At 44.2% G+C, this 17,845-nt stretch overlaps 1 protein-coding gene across 2 annotated transcripts in view; it reads right to left on the reverse strand.

Moving 5' to 3' along the window:
* lasp1 (LIM and SH3 protein 1) overlaps positions 1–17,010 on the reverse strand; it is a 31,589-nt gene extending 14,579 nt beyond the window's left edge. Inside the window, exons 1-3 of one of the 2 annotated variants that reach the window (XM_037088341.1) lie at positions 16,678–17,010; positions 6,968–7,062; positions 84–168 (exon numbers count right to left, since the gene is read on the reverse strand). In XM_037088341.1, coding sequence (XP_036944236.1) covers positions 84–168; positions 6,968–7,062; positions 16,678–16,746 — 249 coding nt within the window. In that variant the 5' untranslated portion in view covers positions 16,747–17,010. The remainder of the gene's footprint in view (positions 1–83; positions 169–6,967; positions 7,063–16,677) is intronic. The other variant, XM_037088340.1, reaches the window with a different exon arrangement.
* Positions 17,011–17,845: the final 835 nt, after the last annotated feature.

A 17,845-nucleotide genomic window follows, 5' to 3' on the forward strand; every position in this document is an offset into this window, starting at 1 on the left:
GGAACGATGCCAAAATGTGAACAAACTGTGTGACGTCTCACAGCTGGAGTCTGGTTTGAGCAGCGACGAGCACAAACTGTTACCTGGCTCTGCATCATGCTCTGCTGTTTGAGTCGGAGGTTCTCTGGAGTGTCAGCCACGGCGGTGAACTGTGTCTTGGGGTAGTGTCTGTAAAATAAACACACAAAAAACGGCAAAGAACATCATCAGACGGTGAACAAACACAGGCAGATGCCAGCTTCACTCTAAGAGAGAAAAACAGCATAACCCAAGCAGAGTGCAGTCTGTGGCCCCACAGTGGGGGCATTTGTTATTCAAGGTGGTCCTGAGGTTGAGTTGGGAGACCCTGGAGACAAAAACCATGTCAGTGTACAAACAATGCTCTGTCAGTGGGAGCCAAGGTAGTCTGAAAAAGAGGTAAGTGCAGACAGGGAGCTGTGTGTGTGTGTGTGGGGGGGGGGGCCTCAAGGTTGCAGAGTTTTGGAGGCGAGCCATAGCAGGTGTGGAAAAAGCTTTCCAAGCTTACAAAACACAGGCACACACTTATTCACAAAAACACACACATACACTCATACAAACACAGGCCCTTCCCTATGGGGGATAACAGGAAGAGGAACAGCACACAACAGCAGACACAGCAGCAGGGTCAAAGAGACAGTGGGCGAGTGTGAATGATGTCATGGGTAGCCCCCCCGCCCCCCTTAGCAGAGCGTGACGGCGAATCTTTTCTGCATGATTCCGGGAATTGTCTTGACAACCACCCGAACCTCCTACTGCTCAGGAGAAAAAGTCTCTCCCTGAAAGAAATATAACAAAAACATAAACATACACAAGTAAGAACGACCACAGATTTTCCACGCAGACATGCACGCATGCGTCGAGCAAAAGCCACTCCTCGCACGCTCACGTATTGATTGTCTAAACCGCCGTCAACGGTTTTGTGTGTGCCGTGCATAAGTCAGTGTTTTTATACACTGGAGGCTTCTGTGCACAAGTCGCCTTCAGGTCCACAATTAATGGTGCCTGCCAGTTCAGTGTGGTCCTTAAGGCAGCAAAAACACATGGCTCAAATCCAGCAGGAGAGGAAAAGCCCTCACAGCTCATCTAACTGCTCATATGGACTGCAGTTCCCAGCCTGCCTCAGGGCGCAGGGTGGCCTCAAAAATCTTCAACCGCTATCCGAGCCTCTGGGTAACCCATTTAGGCAATATGTTTACCGTTTCCAAGACAACATGGTAAACAAACTGAATTAGCATGTGACCTGGTGTGATTATAGGATGTAAAAAAAAAAAAACTTTAACAAAGAGGACTGCGGTTGGCATATTTTACATAAAGTGCTGTTAAAAAAAGCATATATGAGCCACTTTAAAGAAACCCCAAGAGTGGGAAGCAGAACATGAGTGACGCCAAAGTTGCAGAGGAAGTTGACTGAAGTTGGCATTTAAAGCTCTGTGATTGTAACACTAACATGATCTCTGGCTTGCATCAATAAACACATGCAGGTCTGTGCATGCTTACACTGTTTTTTTTCTGTAACTGAAGCTACCGGCAACATTCAAACATAAACATGGTTCATTTCCTTAGCAGCACAGGCTAATCAAGCTAATTAACTATTAATTAGTAAGCTTCAGAGGTGCCGTCAGCATATTTTGTCAAGTGAGCCTTTTCCAGTTTTTGTGCAAAGCTAAGCTAAACAGCTGCTGGCTGTATTATCATATTTACTAGACAGACATGACAGTGACACTAGTCCTCTCATCTATACACATTCTTGAGTTTCTCTGCCAATGGAGAGCAACAGTAGCTAACGTTCATTTAAAAATGGAGTCTGCTGACATAAACACAAACGTCCGGCTACCGGCATAACACAGAAGCTCAAAGGAGCTCCTTTAGATTCTTTTAAATTAGGACAGAGCTCAATGTTGTAATTTCAAGAATATAACAGCATCTCAAATGCATTTTTGAACTCACTGCTGCTTTTGGGATTTCCTTTGCCGTCTTGTCATGTCCTTCATGCTGCTGTTTTGACCCCAGGTTAGCACAGTCTCACTTGAGATTTTAACCCCAATGTGACTTCTTAGTTAAATATGGGTTATGTACATAAGGGCGTATCTGTATGAAAAATGTAAATTGGTTCAAGATTGTGCTAAAACTGTTTGCCATAAATTTGGAACTTTCAATGATTCCTTTTAGGGCAATTCACCAGTAGTGCATCCCTTTGTTTTTTGGGGGGGAATTTCCCTCCATCAAAGCTGGAAAACTAAATATATATGTTCATCTTTCTATGGACTGGGGTGTGTCTGTTTTGTGGTGGATCACACACTTCCTTTCACAGAGCATCACTGTGCCTGAGAACCCGTGCTTGTCTGAAGCCGAGGGTGTGTGCTGCCTGGGCCGAAGACCCTCACAAGCAGCGTCTGTGTTAACAGTGTTCCTGTCAGTGTCTCTTTAGAGCTGTCCTTGCACTTAAGGGTCAGTAAATTGCTATACAAACACACAACAGGGTTGCAGCTATAAGCCGAGTGACTCAGTGGTATCTAGTAATGTGTTTGTGTGTGTCTGTGTGTGTGTGTGTGTGTGTGCAACCATGCTTGTGTTTTTGTGCCTGTTTGAGGCTATGAGTGAGTCACAACAACACTCATGTATCTGTCAAGTTGTATAACAAGGTAATAAGTCGCAGACGGGAGTGGGTGACACATGCACAAACTCAGTTAGCCCTGTGAACGCTAAAGAGGGAGTGATCAAAATGGAGGAGATGTACTGTTGCTGGGGTGGAGGAGTGACAGGGGCCACGCATGTGTAATCACACACACACACACACACACACACACACACACACACACACACAGACAGACTGCCTACTGTGCAGGAGGGGAGGCCTGTTTGCATAGTGGAACCGAGAGATGTTGGCCGGCTTGACCCTGTGAGACCTGAAAAGGTTGTAATGCATCATTCAGCAGGAAAATGTACAGTATACAACACTCATCTCACGGAAACACATCAAAACACAAACATCACAGTTACAGCGGCGATGATCCGTTGATTCATTTATTAGTTCATCCATCCTTTTAAACTTGAGGATTTGCGGCTTCTCTTTTGTTATTTCTGATGGTAAATGAAGAGTCTTGTTGTTTGTTGGACAAAAGAAGCGATTTGAAGACGTCACTTTTGGCCTCACCGGTTTTTGTCACCTTATTGTCGTAATGACTAATCGATTAAACATGTAAAATAATCAAAAGTTGACTCGATAATGAAAATAATTGGTAGTTACAGCCCTGATCACAGTAGCGTAGTTTGTAGAACTGATGAACGTGAGCTAGAAAAATAACATGCAGATGATGCTGCTGAACAATGACTGGCAGAACCCATTAAACAATAGAGCTGATAAGTTCTCTTGATATTAACTGACTTCTGCTTCCTACAAGCCCTTTCCCATACTGAAGATCCCTTTTTTGCAGCCTGTTCAAGGTGGGACTGTTCTGTTATTCTGCCTCACCATTCTATATGAAACATACAAAGACGGTAACAAGGGTCTCTGTTGTTTTGCCTCTGAGGCAGCAGCGCAGGTAGTAACAGCTCCGAATGGACATCTGTGTGAAAAGGTGAGCCAGCAGGACAGGGCAGGGGGTGTAAAAGGCTGATAATGGGTTATGTGACCAACACAGCACCGGGAGATTTAGAAAGCAACTGGCAGCAGTTTGAAGCCAACTCAAAGTAGAAAAGCAACTGAAAATGTCTGCAAACTGAGGAGACAGTGTAGGATCCTCTTTCAGAAGCTTCCAGGGGTACGTGTCCACAGCATCCATCATTTCCACAATCCCTGTTCAATGTCAATGTAAGCAGTGTTACACAGCAATCTTGTAACGATGCGCTTCATTTCCAGAGATGGGGCATCACGTTGCCCGCTCTTCCTTTGCATAAAGTTGGGGTATGGGTGACTTTAAGGTGCATCCAAAACAACCGGTCGCCTCTGGAACTACAAAAACAAACACTTGTGTCGATCTAAAATGAAGACAGATCCAGCAGTTGCAAAGCTTATTTCTCGCCTCAAATGGTAAAATCTAGAGAGCCCAGGAGTGGCGTTCTTCCAATCAGGTGCAGACAGAGAGTGTATGTGTGACTGTAGGAATGTCCAATTAAGCCAAGCATGCCATTCTAGGAAAAAGCGCAAGTAAGTTGCTATTGCATTGGAAGTGCTGCCCTAAGTGTGTGTTTCATGTCACACTAGACGGTGTTTTGTTACACGTCTTTCACATCTAAAATCAGTCACTGGCACCGCTTGGCTTGTTGTGAGAATGGTCTTGGTTGCGGTGGTACTGCACGATCTCTCTGCAACACACATCGTAAACCAGGATGCAACCAGCAGTGCCGTGCCACATCGTGAGCCATGGATTTAATCTCTTATTATTTATTAACATCAATCAACACTGACATCAGACCATGATGGGAGAGAACTGTCACAGAACATGAAAACACTAACTCAAGACATATGTGACAAGTTTTAATAACACAACATTGACGTTGAAATACATGTCTGACCATCAGTCATCAAAGCAGCGACCCAGCAGTCTCCAGGGGGAAATGAAGAATTCTTCTGTCCACTTATCTGATATCCAACCCCTCTGCCCACATCCAACCCCCCCACATGACTCTAATCAGGGATGGGATTCTCAGGGAAGAGGTGGGTGGGAATAAGGGGAAAACAAACAACGCCTATATCAATTACCGAGGACAAATATAGAGGGGTAATGAAAAAGTAGTTATCCCACGGAATAATAACAGAGCGCGTAGCCTGCATTCCTCTCCTCAAGCGGGAGGCTCTTCCACTGATGATGTTTACTCGAACAAGGCTTGTTTTAAACAAACGGAAAGAGGCATAATAAACAAGCTCTGAAGGGCCTCGCTCCTGCTGCCTCAACGAGCGGAGGGGAACACTGGAAGCAGGACAGGGAAAAGAAGAAGCAACTTCAGTCTGCGGAAAAACAGGTGGGAGGAGGACGACACCTGCTGAAGGTGATTTGCGAGACTGGACGCAGGGACAAATGACTGTATTTTACCATCTCATGTAAGTGTATAATGATTAGGCCTTGGCACAGGTGTTTGCACACCTTGGTGGAGCTACAGTGAGAATTGGCTGCAGTCTCCACACCCCGAGCACAAGTTAATCATAAAGGTATGTTGTGAATGCACATGGGAATCAAGGAGATCCCAGTTAGGCACAGCAAAAACTGAAATACTGCTGACAGGGTGTACCAGGGATGAGCTGCTTCAATTTCTAAGCTGATGGCTGATGTCACTCCTAAGAAGCAAATTCCACAAAAAGTGCACTGACAAAATCAAAATCGGAGCATCAATAGGCCTTTTTTCATTCCATTTCAAAAGAGGAAAAGCAGAGGTGTAAATTATACAAGTAATGATTTTTTGGCTCACTGTCACTATGACTCATGGGAAATCTTGAATAAAACAGAGCTAATATATGTGTTACTAATATGTTACTAATATATGTGTTTCTACCATGACAACCCACAACATCTAACTGCAAGGTCAGTTACCTTAGTTCACCTGGGAACTGCAGCGCAAAAGCATTTGGTTAAAACTGGAAATTATTTGCATGTATGTGGGGTTTTTCCCTATCAAATCTACAGACTGATAGTATTTTTTGTTTGTTTAACTTTCTCAGGTGGAACTGACCTTTAATGGTGCTGGAGACATTTGAGCAACAGAGAAAAATGTCCATTTCACGAACATATAAGTTCTGATTCCAGATTCTTCATTTTTGGCTTTGGGGAAAAACTGTACACAATTTGGCATCATTTTCAGACATTTTGTTCAGCAAACAACTAATCAAATGGTCAAGAAAATAATTGACTGATTTATCTACTATGAAAATATTGCATTTGATACAGACCTGGCATATATAGAGCCAGGAAAAAGGCAAGTCATTCGAGGAAAACTACTGGAGTTACTACAAGTTTTTAAATCAGTCACACCCTGTTGTTAGCTGGATTTAATCATCTGTACTTCCCTATGAGGGAGATTTTTTAATGACTGATCGTGGTTATTAAAACCAAAAGAGGACGACATTAGCAAGTTAAAAAGGAGCTTTGCACCTTAATGCTCCACCAGACAAATGGACACAAAAAGGAAAATGTTCCTTTCTATAAAAAAACGACAGAACAAAGTGCTGCGTTATCTAGACTTGGTGAAAAACAAAAAAAAGCCTTGCCCCTTGCATTAATCGTAGAGGAAGCCAAATTCTATAGAAAAAACAGCTGACCACACGCTAGCAGCCTGCTATATATTCTCCACCGCGGTTGAGAATTACAATGCTAGCATGACGTGTTGATTTATTTGTTTGGCGACAAAAGGGCACTTGAGGAAAAAAATGCAAAAGAGCTTGTCAGAACATGAAGCTACGCCTCCGCTCGACACTCTCTCACCAAACAGAGGAGAGGAGGAGAAGGTCATTATAAGTAACGGCAGAGGGGGATTCCACGGATTCCGGATCAGCCTTTCGTATGTGAGTATGTGCTGAAGCGTGAGTGGACATGCTAGTTTTCAGAGTGTCCGCCTCTGTCACTGTAGAGGAACTTCAGGAATTTCCTTTGTTGATGCCCCCCCCCACCCGCTAAAGAGGAGGGAGGCACTTTCCCACAGCACACATATAGGCCTTTTCTCTAAGAGGGGAGCTGGAATAGTCACTGATAAACAGCAGAGGAGGAAAAGAGGGGGCCTTAGCTGGGTTGCAACATGAACACACACACACACACACACACACACACACACACACACACACACACACACACACACACACACACACACACACACACACACACACTTAGAGAGTCCAATTTCCATGTGTGGACAGATTAAACACTGCTGTCAGTGTCTGTGGGATGTGCAGGCTGTGTAGAAAAACATGACACACACTCGCTGACACACACCAAATGATGATTTAGGGACAACTTACGCATTGCAGTATGGTCTCTTCTCAAAGCCTTTGTAATTCTTCATGTTTAGAGTCATTTTGCAGACCTCGCAGCTGAAGCATCTTTTATGCCAGTACTGTCAGAAAACAAAAAGAGACAGGAGAAACGATGAGGAGGGTGATATTTGAGATGTTTGTTTCACCTTCATTGGGGCTCCGATGGGAGAGCCAACCACACACACAAACACACAAACAGCTAATTGAATGAGTAAGGCCAGAACTGCTTTTTATTCCCTTGAGGTTCCACAGAGACAAGAGCTGGATTAAAGACAGAAAGAATAGTGACTGTTAGGACTGTGGTTGAAGCAGTTGGTGTATGCATGCCCCGGACAGTTACAAAGAAACCAACATCCCCTTTTCACAGTAAATTGTATGGTTGCTATTTATAAGCACGCAGAGCTAGGTCTGCTGGTGTGAGCGATGAGGAAGAGCTGCGAAGTTTGTGAGTGACAAATGTGCATCCGCGTTTTCTCTCGCTTTAATCTGGTGCAATCAATTTTCACGCCTATATTACATCAAGATGTTTCGTTTACATTTTCTACACATGCGACAACAGTGATCATCTTCACAGCTCACTCTCTAAGCTTTTGACCTCCTTTCTGTCCGCTCGTCTCTGCAGGCCTGGATGTTTTCTGCTGTTCCTCCTCCATCCAGCTTCACAAGAGGCCGTGGACCCATCTCCGTCACCATCACCTCCACCACCACCCTTTCTCCCTTCCTCTCCCACCCACCCACCGCCCTCTTGCCTCCTTTTCCTTTTCCCTCCTGGCACCAGGCTGATCTGTGGCCTGAGGGGTTCAAAGGGGGGAATCATGGCGAGGGAGGATCCGAGCAAACTGGAAGGAGGGAGGAAACATGAAAGGAAGGAGCTGGAGAGCAAAAGGAAGGGCACAAGCAGGGGAGGGGTGGGCAGGAGAGAGAAAAACGCCAGAGAGTGAAGCAATGATCTGGCTCCTCGCGCTATCGTCAGGGGAAAGGGAGGGAGGAGTGCAAAGACACGGCGAGAGCAAGAATGGGATGGAATGAAAGAGGGAGTCCTTATTAACATGGCCTCAGGGCGCTCTGTCATCCCTCTCGCTCTTTCACCCACTCTTCGTCACTTTCTACACCAATTGCCCACACACAAAACGCTAATCTTCCCAACAAACAGCGCAGAAACGATGATTCAAAAACAGAGAGATGAAGCTGCAGAAACACATCAGAGCACAACACGCGTGTTTCTCAGTGTTTTTCACACATGCATAATGCAAGCAGGATTCCATGCGGTCTTCTCGGGTTGTGAGGCGTGGATTAATGACAGAAAAATCCATCATTTCCCGGCATGCAGTGATACAGCTTGATAATAGAGCATGTGTTACCGCGCTGATAATCAGCTGGAGATAAATCACCAGGATGTTGAGGTTCACCGTCTGTGAAAGCTGCAGATGGACAGTGGACACAATCATGGCAGCGGCGGCGGCGCCGTGTATGGAAGCACGACCAAGCACACAGCACAATTCACTCTCTTTATGGAAGGAAGTATGGCTTCGGGCTGGATTTAAAGACAGTCTCGCCTCTTCTGTCTGGATATAACGGACCACCCAGGGTGGTATGCAAAGACAACAAGGAAGGAAGTGTACGTGTGTGTGTCAGACGTGTGTGTTTGTGGCTGTGGGCGAGCAATATTGTACTGAGGCATAGAAAAGAGGAGGCGCACAGTGGAGTCTGGGCTCTGTGCAGTGGAGCTGTGATCCAAAGCCAAACACACTGGGCCAAGCCTTCGACAGGCAAACTCCTTATCCCACAACAACCCAGTCAGGGCTTGAGGGAATCGCAGACGGACACATCATGTTACTCTTTCCATTGCTCGCCATTGTTCTGGCTAGCGCTGCGATGGTAAATCCCTCTACAAACAACAGCATAGTGCAGGCAGATTCCATTTCCTCTAGCTTCAGCTGATTTGCAGCTGTGGTGGCTGCCATCTTTATGTGCACACAGTCTGGTTCATCCACTCGTCGTGCAGCAGCCCAGTGTGACAAACTCCGCTGACTGCTGTCATTTCCCCAATTGTGTCATAACGGTAAACCACGCAAACTAACACAGTGCGATCCTAAATAAGAAATGTGAATATGCTGTTGGTGGTTAAGGTGAAGCTGTCAACTGAGCATGGACTTTGAATCTTGTGTCGTTTCCCAGAATCAATATTGACCTTGAATCCACTCCAGGGAACAAGCCTGCTGAAATCAACTGCTCAGCAAACCATGTCTGAGCCTCGCCCAACCTGCTAACCCACATTTCACAAGGACAACCCTCTTCGCCCTCCCGCCTTTATACTGATAACGTGACCCTCACAGAGGAACACAGGCCCCACTCAAACTGCTCTGACCTCAGACTAGTGCCGGGCAATATATCAGTATTATATTGTTATCGTGATATGGCCTCATTGTTGTCCTTTTCCTGTTTTTCTCTACTTGCCAGACTGTTATACTAATTCTTATGCCTATATCTCATGTTTTATTAATATATTGTGAAATTACCAGTAGTCACCACCACAATACTGTTGTCTTCCTACGATTTTATCGTTTTTTAAAGAATTCAAAACTGTTTTGGTTTTGGTGTGCTTGTATGAGTGGTTGTTTTTTGTCTGTGCTGTGCGACTGTAATTCACTTCCTGACGTGAGCAGGATGGTAAATTATGGATCCTACATCTCATGAGACCTCTTTTAAGTCAATCACTCCAAGTGTAGGCTCTGATGGTGACCAAGGTTTGTGAGGATGGCTTTCACTCTCTCCCCTGCCTTTTCCTTTTCAAAAAGGTATGCTGTGTTCAAGTCAAGTTGTTTTGTAAAAGCAATGTATGTAGATACGTAGGCGTATAACCTAAAAAAAAAATGACATCTAAATCCATGTTCTGCAATATTTCACATTTAGGGACCATTTATTCTTCTGGTTATCCCTCACTTGGGATGATTTTACCAAAAACACTACATTTTAAGTCTCTGTGTGATGGTTAAGCATTTCCATTCAGGCAATGCTGAGTCATACTACAGAGACAGATGTTGTACATTGCAGTACAACCAAAAAATATCCCAACATTATCTAAGGCAATATCACCCCTTAGTTCAGACTAAAATGCATGTGGTCAAATTTGCTGTACAGTGTGAGTAATCAAATCTAAATACATGATAAATGTATATAAAATTAAATTTCATTCAGTGTGCATTTAGTCACTACTAGCATCTTCGTTCGTTGTATGGCTGAACGTACATTTTGATTTCATTGTGCCCAGCAGTGGTTGCTGTTCCCCGCAGACAAAATCAACTTTGCTCAGGGAGGTGAAATATAATCACAAGTGGTTACTTGAGACACATTTGAGACACACTACAATGCCAGGCATCAACCGCCAACCATCTCATCTAAAGCATATGCAGTATTTGGTTAGAAATATTTTAGGTTTTAGGATTATATCAGGTCCAGGATTAAGACAAACAGATGCCAAAAGGGGGAGGAAGAGGAAAAACAGATGCAGGGGTGAGAAACATCCCAAATGTGTGCTAGAGAGGCCATGCAGCAGTTAGCCCTGTCCAGCTCGAGGAAAACCTGGCTCTCTGGTGCCAAGGCAGGATCTGGCAGTCAGCTGGAAAATGAGGACACTGCAGAGACAGAGCCCTAGAAATAAAAAAAATAAAAAAAAACAGCACTGTCTCCCTGAATCAATGCAGCTCAGGGGCACACGTGCGTCTCTACATGTGTGTATATGATGTGTGTAGTACTGCATGTAGGTTATATGTCTCAGTGCATGATGCCTGTGTGTCAGCAGGGATCCAACGCTCCAGTCTAGAGATAAAATGCTCAGTCAGCCTCAAGTTGGCCCGGACAAAAACCCTGAAGCTATCTGGGAGGACAAGACCACTCCGGACACAGAGGGGGGTTAGCGAGAGCCTGACCAGGACAGTTAAGTGGCTGGCTAAAGGTATTAAAATGCTGTTGCGTCAACCACATCCTGTCAGTATTAGTGTGTAATCAAAACAGGGCAGATTTCTTACTTCGCTCAACATAGCACTGGTAGGAAACATTAGTTGAGTACTTAACTAAGTGACTATATCATTTTATTTGATTTTATATTTCTAGATGAGAAAAAAAAAGAAAAAGTCTACTTTATCTATAAACCGTGTTTAATGAGTTTTCACAGTTCAGTCTACTGGTAGTCGCCAGATTAAGCATCAGGGTAATTTAGCGCCTTGTAACACTGAGGGATATCCCTCGGGACTCGGATGAACTGTTTCGTAACTCTTGGTCAAATCAGTAGCAATCATCTTCAGTCTAAAAAACACTTTGGCTTTTATTGGCTGATTAGGCCAACAGTTTGAAAGATGGTATGATGACTCAGATATTTATTAAACCAACTGTCGCTAAATAAATCAAATATGCCACCACAGACATAAATACAGGCTTTTCATACTGCACTTAGCCCCAGGGTTGAGTGCTCCAGGTTAAGAGGGCGTTCATACTGGCACATACTGGCCCTGCTCTGGGGCAGGGTTAGCCCCAAGTATGTAGGGTTAAAGATAAAGAATCTGGAGTAGTATTTAAGCCGCAGTTAACACTTTGTGTGTGACAGCACTGGGAACGACATCATACCAGAATTGATCACAATTCAGTACAAGTGGGTAAAACTGTTACAGTCAGCTCAGCCACCGTCAGCCTTTGTCAGCAATACCAGCTGATAACTAGGCATTACACGGTAGTTTGCACATCCAAACATCGAAGCAACGTGTCCTCAGAACGAAGTTGGACAGAACTGTGTGCTGGCTGATTTCATGACACACAAATACGACAGAAGTGCCAATAAACTGTGTATTTTATAGCTTTCATTGCTGTTAATGTGCATAACAGCCATCTTAGATTTTGAGGTCTGGGTTGGTTGGTTTCCTGCGTTGGTTACCTGACTTCAGGGGAAGTTCCAGTTGAAATAGCTGACTGGGAACTCGCAAATTTCGACCTCCCAGTTCAAATGGAACGCACCACAAGTTATCCCATAGTCAACACCTAGCCCAGGGCTAAGAACAGCTCTGGAGGGAGAATATGTGAAGAAACAGCACCATACAAAACCCCAATAGTGGGCTCTTTACAGCAGCTTACTTGGTGCACGTGAGTGTGAAAGATTATCCATGCATAAGATAGTACATGCCTAAAGACAAAGCGCCCACATCTGGCTGGTGCTAATAGAGGAAACTGTAACTCATTAAAACACACTGGTTAATTATACCTGATGCCATTCATTTTTACCCAAGCTGAAGGCCTTGTTGCCGGCTGGCAGGCAGGCAGACAGTGATTTGTACAGACATGCTATGCTAGAGTAGAGTGAGCACTTAACACACTTTCCAAACCACTCCAGACTATGATGTGCACTTAGAAACATGCACACACACTGTGGCTCCAGCAATGAGACATTCACAACAGCAATCCGAGCAGAAAAGCTGCGAGATGAGAAGAGTAAAAACACTACTGCCTTGTTATTCATTATCTGAGTCAATTCCCTTAACAAAACGTCCACTAATGCTTCTATGTCATGTTTGCATGGCTTCCATTGGATAAAAAAAAAAAGTCTCTTTGCATTCCTTTGTATGAATTCCTGGCAACTAATACAGCTGTCACCGATTGGGAAAGCAAAAGAACTAGTTGCACTTGTTCCCTTTTCTGACAAATGTCCAAAAGGGGAAGAACCTATCCACTCACCATGGAGTCAACACCTCAGGTGATTTTGACTGTAATGTGTGTTTTATGACTGTGAGTCAGCAAAGGGAGGTGAACCGGCAGTGGCAGGACAGATTCCTCTCTTCCTGTGGCTTTCGGACAACATGAATCAGCTCTCGGAATAATCAGTCTAAATATAGGCGAGGCGGTGGACAAATTCCTCCTAAAACTGTGGTTTAAAGAAACGTGTTCACACTCGACCATCGGAGAGCAAATGTGGAGAAAACCTCACACTTTGAATCAGAACTCTAGTCAACAAAATAACATATGAGCTACGGTCAAACATACAGATTTAAGATTTTAGTGATTACAAGCAGTGCAGAACAAAAAAAAAAAAGCTTTAATGATTTCTACTACGGCCATTTGTTTTAGATTTGATTGCACATGACAGAGCGCAGAATTCATGATGTAAGCTCCTTCATGCAGTAAAGAATGTACAGAGCTGCTTGAATACTGTACTCGTCTGACCTTTAACCCCCTCAGTCAAGCAATTTCCTGAGATTGGGAAGCAGCAGCACAACTGAGGCTCACATCTTAACAAGAAACCCCCAAGTTGAAGCCAAATAACTTAAAAAAAAAACAAACAAGCTGAATCCTTGAAACACAGAAGTATTTCTCGTCAGTTCACACATGCAGAAGGAAATAACTTCCCTCTATGCATATTTCTTTTTTCAAACTGATCGCTTTGTTTTGAGCAATGCTGAGACTCATTTATGAAATTCAGTACCATGTGAAGGGTCATTTGTAGCACAAAAGCTGTGTCTGAATGATGCAAATATGTCTTTCCTGGAGAGCTGCATCGACAAATCAATGACCAACTATTCTGATCATCTTTCAAGTCATTTTTCAGGCAAAAAAATCAAACATTTACCAACTCAATCTTCCTAAATATGTTAGTATTTGCTGCTATTTATGACAATAAATTAAGACTCTTTGGGTTTTGGACTGTTGGTTGGACAAATGATGCAATTTCAAGACATCACTTTGAGCATTTCTCAAATTCTTTTGATGTTTTGATGACCAGACGATAAATCTTCCGCTTATCTTATGACAAAGATATGTAACAGATTACAGACATCTGACTCTTAATTAACTTTTCTCGTCAAAAACAACATCAATGCGCTGAAACAGTAAACAAATAAATGATTCTCAATCACTTCGAGTATGATTTCCTGCATTGTTATCTATTATGATAGGTCGATATCAGCCAATCGATATGTCATTCAGGTTCTGGTAAAAAACAATCAGATTAATGGCTTACGACATCAATTGCAAGATGCAGCCACACTTGCCTCACAAAAAAATCTTGCCAATGTTGTGTATAAACAGGAATCAAACTGTTTTGAAGCTGTGAACATATTCAAGAGCCAGTTGTGTTGTTTTTGCACACCATACCTACCTTTTAGACGATGAGCTGTTAGAGCCCACATGACAGTCATCTTCTCACATTATTTATAGACAGTGAAATGCTACAGTTGCTGAAATAACTGCAGATTTACTACCCGGTTTACTGTTAACAACACTTCATAATCTACAGCACGTGGGCTTGCATGTTGGGAGTTTTATTTTAATAAATCTCATGAAGAGACGTAGGAGGACTGTATCTCCTCACCTGCAGGTAGAAGCAGACTCAGACATACAACATGCAGACAGCACGTAGAGACAGCGAGCATAAAGGCACTCCAGCAGAGACGGAGGAGTGTTTCAGTGAGAGATGAGCTTTAAAAACAACTCAGTGCGGATCGATAATTTTATCTTGAAAATACACACTTCCTGAGTGTTGAAATGGCCACTAATCTTAAAGCGACACACATACAAATCATTCGACTCCTCCAGACAGTGCACATTAACTTAAATGTCACTTATTTTACTGGCATTGTCTGCATACTACAGGCATTAATAGAATATCAGTGTTGATTTCTTGAGAAAGGTAACTGAAACATGTACTTTTTTAAAGCATGTGTGGGCTGGCATTTACGCGTTTTCACTTGAAATACATTTTTGGTAGGATTTGATTATTTGCCCCACAAAAAAAGAGATAAAGCAAGTGGTGTGTGTCGCCTTTGACTCAAACTTACTTCATTTTTCACAAACTATATTGGCTGCAGTTCAACAGCCGCCCTGAACTCAGTCTACAAAAGCCACTTTGATAGATATACGAGCCCAATACTTGGCCCAACCATGCAGCTCTTAACCCCTTGATATCAACAAGCATTTTGTGCATTGAACAAAGCAAAACCCCCACCGGCAAGAGCCTCGACCAACACTCACTTCCTGTCTTTACATGTGCTCGGCTGCCTGCTCCCTCTGCCAGGCCCAGCCCTGATATACTGGAATGTAGCTGACAGACAAACAAGCCTGTGTGGCTCGCAGAGGAAGGGGACTGTCAGGTAAAGGTATTCGTCGATTGGCCGAGAATACCAATGCGGCCTTCACCTGAGCTAGCCTAGCACATGGAAAAATCCATGTGGCTTTAACCAAACAAGAAAGGCAGGGTGTGCGTGTGTGTGTGTGTGTGCCACTGAGAAGGAAAAGGGGAGGCTGTTTTGGCGTGTCTGAAGGGGTGAGCACTGATGCGGAATGGCAGCGAAGACGGACGACAGGCTACTTCTCCTGTGCTGGGTTCAGACTCAGAGCAGGGCAGACGACACAGCAGGCCTCTGACAGAGCACGTTTTATGGGAGTGTCTGTCTGCTGGAATGCACTCTGCTTTGGGCCAGATTCCACAGCACATTCAGCCTGTACTTGTGGCAATATTTTACCTCCTCTCATCAATACAGGGGGCCTCTGCTAACATGACAACATGACGCGTATTTTCGGGGGCTGCCTGTGCATGAAGACGACGAATCAATTCCAGTCCGGGGCACTCTGGCGAAGGCATTAGTCATGGTGCATTCGAGCAGTAATGCATCCAAACGTAGAGCTGATGTTACTGGAGATAAAAATGCTTTGTGTGCTCTTCTCTCCACCATCTCCTCCTGTCAACCCCAACAGATAAGCACGTCTGGACAGGGATTGATTTTCAATAGCAATTCAGACGTCCATTAGACAAATTATCTACTTGCACCCAAGCCCTTTGGTATAAACATACAAACAATGCTATTAACACTGCAGACCCCACCCACATAGGAAGTTTAAAGTGTTTAAACCCACACATGGCCATCTTTAGCTCCTTAAAACTCAACATGGTGATGAAGAAGGCACCTTTTTTATCTTTTTTATTTTAAAGAATCACTATGGGTAACACTGATGAGATTAGCACCTTGGCTGAGATTAGGCTAAAACTGAAATCGAGGTGGCTCGACAAATCATCCCTGGCTTGGATTAGCCAGCAAATTGGACACAAGACATGCCCCAAAAAAATAATAATAATAATAAAAAAAAATCAGTCCACGCTGTTTCTGAAAACTGCTGGACAAGAAGGGCTTTCATTACGGGGCTGTGAGGTAGAAGTCCAGCGTCTTGGTGGAGGTTAGTCCCTCACGTTTCTCGAGGAAGACGTTAGCTAACGTTTTCTGTCAGTTTTTTTTTCTTCAAAGCAGGCCCAAACCAGACTCGCCTCGTCGGGAGCCCTGCGAGCCGCTCGCTGCTCTGCTGTGAATCGATACCGCAGCCTCAAGTCACCGTCTGGGTGAAAAATACAGCTTTTGGTTGCTTACTTCAGAGTACCATCTACACGATGAAAAAGGTGTGATTTCGCTTCCTGCCCCGCGCTGTTGAGCAACCACCACCACTCCCCCACCCCCTTTCCAGACGTTAGGCTAGCCGTTAGCTCGCCTCGCTAGCGACATACCTGTCCTGCCGGGGCGTTCGATTCATTCACAAAAAATAATGTGAAAGGTGTCATTTTAGCAGGGGCAGAAAGGAGCGAAGCGACGGAGCAAAGGGAGGAAATGCGCGTTGAGGTTATTTCCCAGAGAAAGAAAGGGAAGTAAAGGCGGGTTTCTCATCCTTACCTTGTCCAGACAATTCACTTTTTCCGTGGGGTAAACGACTAGATTACATCTGCCACACAACGGATTCATGTTGGAGGAATGCTCTTCTAGCTAGTTAGCACGGAAACCGCCGATGATTCTGCTTGTAGCCTGTGCGCTGTACTCGGGCACTCGCTCCCGAAGAAAACAACTATCTATAGTGTGCGATTGTGATCAGTAGCAGACCGACACTAATCTTGTAGGAGGCAAATCCAGGAGGTTGTTGTTGTCGTTGTAGCCGCACAGCTGGCTGTCAGTCCACTAACCAGACACGGAAAGCGCGCTCCCGCTGCCCCCTCCTTCGTCTGCGCGCGTCCGAGCAGAAGGGGAAGAGGCAGTGTGGGAGGTTCAGTGTTCAGCACTTGGAAGTCAGATTAATGATTTCAGAGCAACTATAACATCTGTACATTGCGGATGTTAAGCTGGGGAGCGGCTCGCTTAAAAAAACGAGGTGGCACAGTCTCGTGTGTGTGTGTATGTGTGTGTGACTGAAGAGGTCCAGGTCGATCCTTGTTCACGTCCTAGTCCCATCTGTACTCGCATAGCAAACTCATGCGATCATCTTCCTGCTGTTGCAGGTTTTTTGGAGGGGGTTTTACCGATCCAATGATCTCAAATCACATTTTTACACATCTGCCACGTTCACTGCATGTCCTACTTGGTGTCCACGTGATGCATTTGGTGAGGATGACACCTGCTGACAGAAGAGATGTACTGCACCGCTACCACTTCATTTTAAAGCACATGTCATGGTGAGGAAGTGTTAATTAGCAGGTGAAATATGCCCCCAAATAACCACAATAATCACCTTGAAATGGATTGAAAATTACCAATAATATTATGCCATTTTACAATAAGCAGTGGATAAATAACTGGATGTATCAAATACATTTCCAGGAAACTTCCTATTGGTTTCTGTTCATCTAACACTCTAATTTCAAATGAGTTTTCCAGACTTGTGACTTGAGTTGTTTGGTCCAAGTCAAGTCTGTCCCAGGCTGTTTTGTCCCAGTCTCAAGTTAGCCCCAAGTCTTGTCGAGTTGTGAAAGGTTGTGTCAAGCCAAGTCACAAGTCAAGTCCCATCCTCTCCTAAAGATACTGCAGTGGTTTTCAATGTTTACAAAGAGAATAGACAAGAACGTACTACCTG

The sequence above is a fragment of the Acanthopagrus latus genome, chromosome 23 (genome assembly GCF_904848185.1).
Source record: "Acanthopagrus latus isolate v.2019 chromosome 23, fAcaLat1.1, whole genome shotgun sequence".
NCBI lineage: Eukaryota > Metazoa > Chordata > Actinopteri > Spariformes > Sparidae > Acanthopagrus > Acanthopagrus latus.